Source organism: Phaseolus vulgaris, chromosome 4 (genome assembly GCF_051622355.1).
Source record: "Phaseolus vulgaris cultivar YP4 chromosome 4, ASM5162235v1, whole genome shotgun sequence".
Classification (NCBI taxonomy): Eukaryota; Viridiplantae; Streptophyta; class Magnoliopsida; order Fabales; family Fabaceae; genus Phaseolus; species Phaseolus vulgaris.
In genome coordinates, this window is record NC_143501.1 from 3,854,404 (window position 1) to 3,867,524 (window position 13,121).

The 13,121-nt window shown below is 38.2% G+C and overlaps 1 protein-coding gene across 1 annotated transcript; it reads right to left on the minus strand.

Annotated features, from left to right (window-relative positions):
- Positions 1 to 70: 70 nt before the first annotated feature.
- Positions 71 to 2,548, minus strand: LOC150027821 (replication factor C subunit 4-like). Its single transcript, XM_090301087.1, has 4 exons — positions 2,482 to 2,548; positions 476 to 533; positions 324 to 402; positions 71 to 241 (listed from the first exon to the last, which is right to left on the minus strand). The coding sequence occupies exons 1-4, from the start codon at positions 2,525 to 2,527 to the stop codon at positions 86 to 88; spliced, it is 339 nt and encodes a 112-aa protein (XP_090157213.1). The 5' UTR covers positions 2,528 to 2,548; the 3' UTR covers positions 71 to 85.
- Positions 2,549 to 13,121: the final 10,573 nt, after the last annotated feature.

Consider the following 13,121-nt stretch of genomic DNA (forward strand, 5'->3'; position numbering starts at 1 on the left):
TTAGATATTATTTAGCAGCTCTGTTTATTTTGATCTACAGAGCAACCAAAGCTAGTAGTTGTTAGAGCTGCTTAAGGTCTCTTGATCACAAGAAATTGGCATAACAGTTAGAAATAAACAAGCGCTCTTCTAATTGTGAAAATAAAACTAAAGAGGGATACCCAAAAAGCTGGTGGGCAATTGCAAGAGCAGTAGTTGTTTTTCCAGTGCCGGGAGGACCATAGAAGAGCATGTAGGGGCACTGCAATACAAGATTAGCTTGATTCATTGAGGAAAAGGAGGAGGAGGAAAGGGAAAAGTAGGTATTTGAAAAGGATAATTACACTTCCAGTTTCAAGGGTATTTGTTAGCACTCGAACAACTTCTTCTTGGTGGGCAACATCTTTCACTTTCCTTGGTCGGCTGGGTTACAACATTCAAAATTAGATTTGTACAAAATAAAATATAGAAATAATTGAAAGAGAACTTATGTTACTATTTCTCGACCCATTGCTGAGAGCTCTGCATGATTGAGGCCGTCTTATTTTCACACACTATTAAAAAGAAAAAAGAAAAAGTTTTAAAACAGCATATATCAAGGCAATAACATACCAACACAGTATCATATCAGGGATTGAAACATACAGATAGCTACTAGGAAGTTGCATATCATAATATAGAAAAATGAGGTATGTTAATGATAGATTGATAACAGTTACTATCTTCATTTGGTGTATTAGAACTTAAAACCAGACCCAGTTATGAGAAACCTGATGCGAAGCCTACCAATAGGAAACTTAAGTTGTTTGTAACATAAATGAAAGCAATAGAATATGGATACATAAGATAGTGCATAATAGAATGTGACTTCTATCACTTCTTAAAATATCTTATAATATTTTGAGTGTATCTGATGTACTTAGAGGAAAATCACACATGCAGCAAGTATAAACAGATGGAGTCTGACGTTTAAACTATTTAAAGAGAAACATGGTTAAAAGAGTAGTGTGAAAGATGGACTGAAGGAAAATATAGCCACAACAAAATTTCATAACCTTGCATTGCATATTCTGAAATAGATGTCCAAACAAACAAACACATCACTGAACATAAGAACTAAACAGAAACATATCAGTGACAGTGAACACCACACATCAACCACACAAAAAAAACTATGGGGTCAAAAAACAAAAAGGGAAGACCCTTGATTCAAGTATTCTTGCCACAGAACAAATGAAATTGCAGAGGGAAGCAAAACAAATCAGTCCAAAACCCTTCAGATTGAAAACAACCCCAGACACCAAACACTTGATATTTATATGTTGTTGTTCAAAATCCTTCCTTTTTCATACAGCCTAAATATGAAAATTCTGATACCCAAGTTGAGCGCAAATAAATAGTTCTAACAGAAAACATCTTTGTTATTTTTTAAGCCGATATTCATGTTTCTTTTTCCTTTGGGCTTGTAGCTAGCTAGCTTCAACTCGAATTCCATATCGGTGAGAGAGAAAAAACTTACCAATTATCATAAATATATCATGTACTAACAAATATATAAACAAGTTGCAACTATGTAAGCTTATAAAAGGCAAGCATTAGCATATTTCCTACAAAATCAAATTAGAGCCCTTTCGTAACTGTTGTGTGCTACTAAACATGTGCCAATGCACCAAACAGTTGTAAAGGCAAGCACTGCGACAATGGATGAAAAAGAAAAAACATACACTGATTAAAACATTCAAATAGGAAGATTACGAGAATGAGAGAAGAATAAAATACAGATTATATGACTGAAATGGAACACTTCAGAGGAAGGTCGATAGTAAGTATCACAATTGCGAGTCTGGAGAGGAAGGGTGAAATAATTTGGGATTATGATAGTAAATGGAGGAAAGAGTTTAGAGAGTGAGGGTTTTCTGTTCTTCTTTAGGGTTTAGGTCCCAATTATTTGTGTAAGGAGGGAACATGTTGCGAGAGTATTTTTCCCGCATGTAAAATTTCATCTAATAGAAAAAAATGGATTAAGACCCTTTTAAATTATAAATTAATAAGTTTCATTTTATTTTTAGTTCTTCAAATTTAATATAAACTTTTGAAATTATTTTAAAAAATTAAATATTTAAAATTTCTTGATTTCAGAAAGAGGGTTTCTTTTACACTCCTATATTTTTTCTCCAACCCTACATCTTCTAAAATATCCAAATTATTCTTAATAATTTTAAATGGTTATAAAATAGGATGTTCGGTCAAAGAAAAGAGTCTTCAGAAAAGGAAATCTGAAAAACAAAAACATCATTCTGAAATACTCTTTCTAGGATACATTTATTGATTTCCAAAATGGAAAAAATATTTAAAATGGTTAGCCCTTTTCAAAAACAGGTTAAGGACTACCTAGACTACCTTTTTTGGAATATATGCACCTTCTCATTTCATTCCAGATTTATCATTTACACAAATATTATGGATTATAAATTCCGAAAGCAACACAAAAATGAATTTTACCTTTCTTCTTCGACGAACAACGTTTCCAAAACCATCCACTAACCATCGCACAGAAAAGAAGCACACATGTTTGTTTATATTTACGGAGAACTCACGCACTAAAATCACCAAAATCGCCCATAATACTCATTGCGGCTTGCTCTGAGCAGTGACAACAAAGAAATGTTTGTTTAGGTTCTTAAAACCTCTTAGGGTTAATTTTGTCAATTCACATTTCTGATGGGATGGTGAGTACAGTAAAAAAATATTTTTAATAGTTCTTGACATTAATTAATAATAAATTATTTTATTTATGCACATTCCCATTTCATTCTACATTTATCATTTACACAAATATTATGGATTATAAATTTCGAAAGCAACACATAAATGAACCTTACCTTTCTTCTTTGACGAACAACGTTTCCAAAACCATCCACTAACCATAGCACAGAAAAGAAGCACACATGTTTGTTTATATTTACTGAGAACCCACGCACTAAAATCACAAAAATCGCCCAGAATACTCATTGCGGCCTTCTCTGAGCAGTGACAACGAAAATGACAGAGAAGAAATAAATGTTTGTTTAGGTTCTTAAAACCTCTTAGGGTTAATTTTGTCAATTCACATTTCTGATGGGATGGTGAGTACAGTAAAAAAATATATTTTTAATAATTCTTGACATTAATCAATAATAAATTATTTTAAAAATAAAAATCATATATTTTATATTAGAAGAATTAAAATATTTCTTTAAATATTAGGAACGAATATCACATTATCTTAAATTTTAGGAATTAAATACAATGAATTACTAAGTGAAATCTAATTGAACCGAAAAAATATTATAAAAAAAAAATCAAAGAAGAATAAAACCATAATCTAATACTTGATATAGTAAACTTCTTTTAAAAATTATGTAAAACTATATATCTTGTTTAGATAAGTAAAAGTAGATACTTGAATAACCTGGTGAGTGTACTACTAATTAAACTTTCAAACATGATTTAAGTGATTTAAGGCTAATGAAAGTTGTTCATAGTTAATTGGGGACAAGTTTTCACCTAACCAAATTAAGAAAATAATAATAATAAGTTTTTATCCGTGTACATGATAGTTGTAGCAGCAATATGCAATTCAAATTGGTAGACAACTCAAGTGTCAAAATGGTCAATATTTACTAGATTGAAACGAACCAAATAAAAGAGAGCACAACAACACCATTTTGAATGATATTTTTTGAATTTTCCTAAATTTACTCATACACACGTGAGTATATAAGTTAGTATTCTTCAAGTGTAAATGGTTTATGTGTAGCATCAAAAGATGAAGATAAAGATGTGATTTTTTTTTGTGTATTGTAAAAAATCATGAATACAAGGCCGACTTTGCAATTTAATTTTAGAGTTTTTTTTATTTGATCTCCGTTAATAATGATGAAGTCATGTAATAAAGACAAAATATCTATAATAAGATATGACGAGAATTTAGTATATAAAGTATTTTTTCAATAGTATCTATTGGATGTGGAATATACTATTTAACAGTGGTATATTAATTCTATCTTCTATTTAATATTAATTAATTTTTCAAAGTTTATATTATACTTATTAAATCATTTTTTATCACATCAACTTTAGTTATCACATATTTATGGTTAATTGAGATTTTTAAAAAAATAATATTATATATAGAATTAATATTCAATTTAATATAATAATTTAAAAAAAACAATGTTAATATTTTTTTTTAAAATATTCATTTACGTTCGTTCCACACTGTACAAATTAATGTTATTATGTATGTGACATCATCAATAATTATCATGTTTTATGAAGATGTAATAACCATTAAACTTTATTAAAAAAATAAATTAAATTTTTAAAAATAATTATATTAAATTAAATATTATCCTAAATATATTATTTTGATTGGTATGAATAATTACCACCTCTTCTTGAGAGACTCTTAGTCCCATTGTTTCGTAGTGATACTGTTTTTTTTTTAGTGATTGTGTAATTTACTTTCTCTTTTCTACTTCTGATCTCCTCTTTCTGACCTCCTCTTTGTTGACTCTTATTTGCTTATTTTTATTTTTTGTTGTCCTCTTATTTTACATGTGATTTCTCCATAAGTTATTATTAGCACCTTGTCGATGTCAAGAGCAGTATCAAGAGATTTCAATTTTAACAAATCAAAATATTCTCTGTCATTTTAGTTCTTCATCCTCAGACTCTTTATCTACGTACATTTATCATTTCATACTGTGAATATTTATATCACATGTCACTTGTTAACAATTTAATTTAATAAGAGAACACATTCACTTATTTTAAATAAATTATGATTAATTAAAAAAAATTAAAGATTATAAAACTACATTGAAATAAACGTCCATGCAAAAAAGATATATATTTGACTTAAAAAATAAAAAAATACGCTATAAAAATATTTAATTTTAATAGAGGTTTGTTAAGTGAGACAGATTTTGAAGATTTTTAAAAAGAAATTATGATTTTTTATTTATTTTCATTATCAGATTCTTCTAAAATTTCATTGTTTTATGAGAGTATAACTTTTAAGTGTTTCAGGCATACTCTTGCTATCTTCATCTTTTAATCTCACTCACACATACAATTTCTTCTTCGCCGAGAGTATTTTTCTTAAATGTTAGAAAATGTGTTGATTTAAGTTTGAAATATGAGACTTTCATATATTAAGACCCAAGCAATGAGAGAGAACCAAAATAAAATAAAAAGGGATTCCTTGTATTAAGGTGTAAGGCAACTATAATTAGATTCCAACCATGAGAAAATTGGTGGTTTTTTTCTTAAAAGATAATAATTGTCTATTAAATTATAATTTCAATTAGTGAAATTTTAATTGCTGTTTATGGGTCGTGTGTTGGATTATATTTTGACACCTTTTCTATTATTTTGGACTACATTAGACAGTGAGTGTTCTATGTGGTAATAAGGGAATTAAGGTGTGATCGCATCACACCAATAGAAACTAAATGTAATTTTTCAGCAAGATTTCACATTCATGGTTGGTATTACTTAACTCCATAAAGAAAAACATTCTTTTGGGGTCGTATAAAATTTATTGTCATGATTCAACTACTTAAGCTTTTCTAGGAAGTAGAAGAGAACAGTTTCTCATCTGTTTGGTGAAATGGATAAAAAACAAGAACAAGACCAGGAGAACTCAAACATGTATGACATTGATGTTACTATATTAGAATAGATGCATATTTGATAAAAACAGTTATTGATTAAATTTTAAAAACATTTGTATTTCTGTGATTGCTCACTACTTTCAAATCTTATAACAATTACTACTAGAGGCTATATTTTTCAAATTTTAACAGTAGACAAATATGTCTAGTGTATGGTAACCAACTGTGCTATTTAGTTGCCTTATGCATTGCACGGACTATGGATTTCATGCCACCATATTTACAGCATCAATATAAAGATGCTCTTAAGCTAACATGGGGGATCATTTTTCACTTTCTCTTGTTTGTTAGGATGAAACTCCTCTTTTATCTTTTTCTTTCATAACTTATTGTAGGCTTTCCTTTTCATTGTTCCATTGGCATTTAGTTTTTTCTTCTTCTTGGGCTGTTTAGCTTTTACAAGAACAAGGAGAGAGATTCAAAGTCATATTTTGATGTTGAGAGAGTCAATGATGGGTCGAAATTGGTGCTTTTTGTGGACATTGAGAATAGAGAAAGAAGAATACTTGATAAGTTAAAAATTATAAAGAAGGAAAAGACTTCAAAATTCTTTAAATAAAGTTGAGGTTGACAAATTATGCAAGAAGGTACTTAGTTTCAGTTTCATAATTTATATGGACAATTTCAATATTAATTTATGAGTACTTATTTTTCTTACTAATTAATGCTTTTAATTAATTGAAATTGGACAGGTTGCAGTTTTGGAGACTGATGCTTCCACAGGTGGGATTATAGCAGAGGAGGCAGGGAAATCCTAAGAAGCAGCAACCAATGCAAAATTCTAACTCTGTTGTGGTGATCACAGAATGGGAAACTTTTGATTAAGGTAAACCAAAATGCTTCACACACATTACAAATGTATTAGTGAGACATCATGTGATAATGAATTGTTTTTCCTTTAAAGAAAAATGGTTAATCTCTCATTCTAAGACTGCAAATTACACTAAAGTGTAGTTCACATTATTTTCTTTGTACATCTACTTGCACCTTTCATATCTTGTGTTTTATATACGATGATTTGGAGTTCCTCTGGAATGCGTTGTGAAATTATACTTTTGTTCTTATTCTTTTTACCCTTTTCAATTTCTTCATTTGGAGTTGATTATGACTGAAACACTAATGTATTTTGGAGTTTATGTTATCTCATCATTTGAACTTCTCTAAATTGTGATTTTCTATCATTGTTTGTAGCGATATGTGAGTGTATGTTTGATCCATGAATTTCCAATTTAGTTCATTTGATCCATGAATTTATACTCGTACATATTGTTTTCACGTATATCAAGGATATTCTCTGGAGAATATCAATCAACATCTTATAAAATTTTATTAAACAAGTCATATTTGATATTAACATTTTTTTTTCATACAAGCAACTTACACTTCGATTTCATGAGTGCGGGGTGAGTTTAAGGTATTCAATAAGGTAATGTTTGCTCTCACTTATACACTATGATCGCTATCAAATCACCTATAAATATATAGTCTTACACACGAGTTGACATGTCTCGGTCTGAGGAAGGTGTGCTGGAGATCCCACATTGACTAGAGATAAGGACATTTCATAGTATATAAGTGAGTGCAAACCTCACTTTATAAACCAATTTCATAAGGTTCAGTCAGACTTAAAGTCAACTTCTTAATATTGTATTAAAGCTTTATTGCGCTCTTTGTACAAACTTACCTATACCTTCACCCAGATGAGAACCCCACAACTCTGCTCGTCTCGCTGGTACTTTACTCCAACAATTTTCACTCGTGGAGTAGGTTAATGCTTACGATATTAAGTGCGAAGAACAAGATCAAGTTCATGGACAACACAACTCCTCAACCTGCGAAAATCGATTCTAGCATTTGGAACAATCTCATAACCAAATATAAATCATCAAGATCTAGAATCTTCATTTGTAGGTAAGAAGTTCATATTAAATAATTTAATTTCCAATAAATAGGATTCTTGACTATGGAACCACAAATCAAGTATTTTGTACATTATCTATTTTTACTACTTATCACCGCATTAGTTCTATTCTTATAAAGTTACCTAATGACCATTATGTGTTTGGTAACCATTTTGGAATTGTTCATCTCAATCACATAATTTATCTTACTATTGTGTTGTGCTATATGTTATAGATTTTTCTTTTAACCTTGCTTCAATTTCAAAACTTACCTCCTCTCTTAAATGTAAACTCATATTTTCTTCTCATGAGTGTATATGATACAGGACAACAAAATCATAAACAAAATTGGTTCATTTGAGCTAGTTGTTGGTTTGTACATTTTCAATAATTCTCATGAATAAAATGTCTTTCCTATTGATCCTGCCTGTTGACCGAAACGCTGGAAACTGCCTCGTCAAAGGATCGACGTGTGCACCGCTTCACACCTCCGTTCCTCTTCGAGATCCACCTCAAGAACCTGCAAAGAAACAGAGCGGCGCCGCTGCGGCCGATCGCACTCCAACGCCCAAGTCAGTGACCGAATCACCAAATACTAAGAGAACAAGAACCGTGCAAATCCTCTCTCACAGTCAGCTCTATAACTCGCAAGCGTAAAGAGTGTATTCTGAACGTGCGTACCTCAGAAAGTTCGTTGAGAACTCTTATATACCTGGTTGCTTTCTCTCTCCTGGCAGTTACAGACTTGGACACGTGGCTCGCATCCAACCGTACACGTGCCACCATCTGGAGCCTCCTTGACTTGGCGCTGCTTCTACTCTCATTTTGGCTAAGTTACTTATGCATGGTGCTGCCCAGTGCATAGCTAACTTGGGAGTGCGATCTCTACTGGAACTGGCGAGTTAGGGGGCCTTCCTACACCTTCCCTGTGGTCTCGCCGGCCGCCTTCATAATCTGCTTCTCCTTCATCTTCGGCGATGTGCTTTCTCTGGCGGTCTCCAACCGCTTGGTCGCCTGAGTTTACATCTGGCGACTTCATCTTTAACCCGGTGATCGCCTATTCTGGGATGCTGGAGATCGGAACACGCCAACTTAATAACTGGCGACTTCACGAGCCCCCCGACTTCCTTCCCTTCTGCCAACCTGGCGCCTTGTCAACACGCCTATACTGTAGTTTGTTGCCACGTCATCACTCCCGACTACCAGGGCGGTACACAAGCCCCCCAGTCTTAAGCGAAGACTTGTCTAGCGAAAAGACTGAAAGAGTCACATCAACACCGATCTACGTGGCACTGACGCAGAATTCCAAACGGTTGTACCTTCTGCTTCTCTGACGCTCCACCAAGCCCCTCACCCATCGCTCAACACGTGGCTTCATCAACGGCTCTCTTCAGTTGCCGTTTGCGCTTCCCAAATCCATTTTCGAAAAAACTCTTAAACCCATTTCCACTCAACACTGTTCCATCACTTTCCCTCGCATTCACGAACGCTCTAACCTGCTTCTGCAAAAATCTCTCAGCGCTCTCCAACATTCTGAATCACCATCATCCTTCATCGTCTTCTTGATCATCGAAAGGTACCTACTTTCCTTCTTCTGCTGGTTTTCCCTGCATTTTAACCGATTCGCATCATCCTGTAACTGCTTGGTGCATACGCTGTGGGTTGCTTTTTTCATTTCTCCTTCTGCATAACTTAGGGCTTTGTCAATCGTCGCAACGAACCTACATTCGTTCGTTTTTCACCTTCCTTCTATGATCGAGTCAGCCTCTGTAACCCCTGATCATTTTTCCTTTTCTTCTTCCTTTGCAGCTGCAACCATGACTCACACAAAGATCACCCCGAATCCTCCTCCTTCATCACGAAACCCCCCTTCACAAGCACATGACCCGCCACGAGTTCGTGGCGCTTCATCCTCCCAGGCTGAGAGGCCTGCGTCTTCCCGTCCTAACCTGGCCCAGGCGACTCCACCTATCGCCGGAGGAGCCCCCGTTCCCTTGCCAGACTTTAAAACCCTATATCCCTGGGCCAACTCGACCCTTCTAAGGGAGACATCGTCGGTGAACACTGCTGGAGCAGTTTTGCGGCTGACGAAGGGGGATGAGCCTAACCAGACGTTTCATAAGGAGCACGATGAGAAAATGATAGTGCTACCTTGCCCCCCCGATCTGCCCGTTTGTGCCGATGACAAGGTTAGTGCCGACGGGCCCTTCTGCTTCGTCTACACGACCTTATTCAAGAAGGTGAAGCTCAAGTTCCCTTTCACCCGATTCGAGAGGGAACTCCTTACCGAGCTCAACATTGCCGCCGCCCAGCTTCACCCCAACAGCTGGGCGTTTGTTCGAGCATTCCAAGTGATGTGCGACCACCTGGGGTTGCCCACATCCGTGGACGTTTTCTTATTCCTCTTCGAAGCCAAGCACCCAGGAGATCGCCTGTGGGTTAGCTTGAATGCGATTGCTGGGAGGTCGATCTTTGCCATCTTTCAACAGTCCTACAAAGACTGGAAAGGGAGATTCGTTCAAGTGCGCGCTAATGACAAGGACGCCTCCCTTCTCGACGGCTTCCCCTTATACTGGGTGGACAAGGGGAAGAAAGAGTCCAAGAGCTGCTTCAGGAGACCCAGAAGTCCTGACAGCATGGGAGCGTTGGACAGAGATCTCTGTCTCTTCTGGAAAAGGGTCGCGGATGCCAACATTACTTTCCTTACCACAACCCTGATCTCCTTCGAATTCTACGAGGATCAACTCGAAATTCGAATAGGTTAGAACATTTAAACTGTTGTTTTAGTACTGCTTCTGTTTAGCTGTTTCTGGGCGTCTTGTGCGTTATGCGCAAGACTTTGGTTTTATTTTTCCTGCACATACCATCTGCTTCGCTGCATACTACCTTATGTACTTATTTTCTCCTTGAGTTAACCCATGCATTTTCGTTCCATGCAGATAACATGTTGGGCAGAGGCATGCTCGCTGAACTGAAGGCGCTCGCCCGAAACCACGGGTTGGCGACGGGCTCGCAAACAGTGCCCAACTCGGTGGTGGAGAAAGCCATCGTTCACGGACGATCGCCACCTAAGGAAACAGCTCCCTCCGAGGTCCAACCCGCCGCCCAACGCAAGAAATTGGTCCTCAAGAGACCTAAAAGGAAAGCCCCTCAAGTCATCCACGAGGAGGAAGAAGAGGATGACGAGGTCACCGAGGATGGCCTCGTTACAAAGAGGAAGAGGGTGGCACCTTCTTCACCACCTGCACCACCCCCTCTTCCCACGTCGACGCCACCATTTACACCTGCTCCTCCTCCATCATCGCCACCCCCACAAGCTCCTGTTTCACCAGTCCAAGCGGTCCCGCTGGCCACTGCGCCACCTGCAGTGGAGGCCACCGAAGACAATTTCTTGGAGGACCCCCCAAGCGCCTCCACGCCATATGTATCAGCTGGAGGGGGTCCTCCCTCTAACGCCTCCGCTGCAGATGCCGCTCCAATCGGGAATGAGGTTGCCCACACCTCTCCGATTTTAATCACTGAATCTCTGATGTCGTCACCACGCCGAGAAGCGCCCACTGAAGAACCAGCTAAGGAAGGTGGCGACGAAAACCCACAACAGGCCCCCACAGCGCCTCTAGTGCCTCTACAAGCAGCAAACCTCCCCCTTGAGGTCACGAGGATGTGGGAGCCTCTATCTGCTAAGCTAAAGACGATAGCATAAGATATCCCTGCCATCATCACCAGAGCTGTGGAGAGCTCCACCAGGAGGCTCCAAGACGACCTCTTCAACCTCAAAACCGAAAACAGCACCATCAGGGTCGAGGTGGAGAAGTTGTCCGCCAATCTGACACTCGCGGAGATTGAACACTCCCGAGTGGAGGATGCAATGAACACCGAGCTCAGGCTGGCGCGCAAGGAGGCCACTGACCTTCGCCACAAGGTGCATCAACTTGCTCAAGAGAAGGTCGAACTGGAGAGCAAGATTGTGCCTCTTCGCGTCAGGGTGGTTGACCTGGAGGCTCTCATCAAAGCTGACGCCGCTAAGGTGCAGAAATTGGAGCAGAGGTCAGTCGACCGAGAGAAATTCCTTGGGCAAGTAGAAAAGGCAAGGGACGACGCCATAGCCGATCTCGCCGAGGCCAACGCAGAGAAGGGAAAGGTGGCTGCTGAATTGGCCCAAGCACAAGCGGAATCCAAGAAGGTTACTGAAGACCTTCTCCAGGCTCAAGAGACCAACGAACAACTCAAGAAACAGGTTGAAGAGCTGGAGCAACAGAATAAAGAGCTGAAAGAGCAAACTGAAGACCTCAAGAAGCGGATTGAGGAACTTCAGAAGCAAATTGAAGAACTCAAGCTAAACTCTGCTCAGATTCTGGCTGCTGGATTCGAAGCTGCGCGGGAACAATTTGCTTGCCTATTCCCCGACCTGGATCTCAGCATGGTGTCGCTGAACAACGAAGTGGTCGATGGAAAGGTGGTGCCCGCCGAAGACTAATCAATTCAATCCACCCATCGCCCTTTACACTTTCCTTTGTAAATAACTTGCAATAGACTTTATGTCCCTTCGTGTATATGTTCTGAACTGTTATTCGCTGTTAATGACAAAGTCTACGTTTTTCCTCTTATAACTTCTTCACTCGCTTCAACTTGCCTTGTTTGTTTAACTCCAAAGAAACGACTTAGGAAAACTGTAGGCACGACCTTTGACTTAACTGCTTCGAATCACTTCAGCCTTAAGCAACAAACACTTAACAATTCGTAATCTTAAGGCAATTAACCTTATCGTAAAAATATTCTTCAAGCAACAAACTTTAAACCAGCTATTGGCTTGAACACGACTTCACCCGATCTGCTCCCTCAAAACGGGTCCTTTAACTTTCTCGCCGATGTTTGAACTTTTCCTGGTCGCCAGAGACTCTTGGCGATCGGGTTCTTTCTGGCTTCACGCCTTGGCCATTGTTCTCTGATCTGGGGGTAGAGGCGCCTTTCGGATCCTCCTCTACCTTCCTGAACTTCAGGACCACGGGCCGGGTGGCTAGGCGCTCTCTTCGAGCCTGCCTTAGCCACCTTCCAAACTTCGTCCACCCTTAACACCATACCTGAACTCGTTCGAGACGAGAAGGATTTTATCTTGCCTGAACTCGCGCATAGGCGAGAAGGTCTTTAAATCGTGCCTCTACATTGCCCCAGAGGTTACATCTTCTCGCCCCCAGAAACACGGAGGACTTTTACTTGCCTCTACCTTGCCCCAGGGGTTACATCTTCTCGCCCCCAGAAACACTGAGGACTTTCACTTGCCTCTACATTGCCCCAGGAGTTACATCTTCTCGCCCCCAGAAACACTGAGGACTTTCACTTGCCTCTACATTGCCCCAGGGGTTACATCTTCTCGCCCCCAGAAACACTGAGGACTTTTACTTGCCTCTACATTGCCCCAGGGGTTACATCTTCTCGCCCCCAGAAACACTGAGGACTTTTACTCTTTCTTGCCTGCACTCGCTCGACGGCGAGGAGGTCTTTAACTTGCCTCAGGACGCGC

Bases quoted from the DNA above. Each gene is read 5' to 3' on its own strand.
- LOC150027821 (XM_090301087.1), bottom strand. From the start codon at position 2,527: ATGGTTAGTGGATGGTTTTGGAAACGTTGTTCGTCGAAGAAGAAAG. The intron at 403-475 runs GTAACATAAGTT...GTTGTAACCCAG, and splicing joins CAGCAATGGGTCGAGAAATA to CCGACCAAGGAAAGTGAAAG. The intron at 242-323 runs GTAATTATCCTT...CTTGTATTGCAG, and splicing joins ATACCCTTGAAACTGGAAGT to TGCCCCTACATGCTCTTCTA.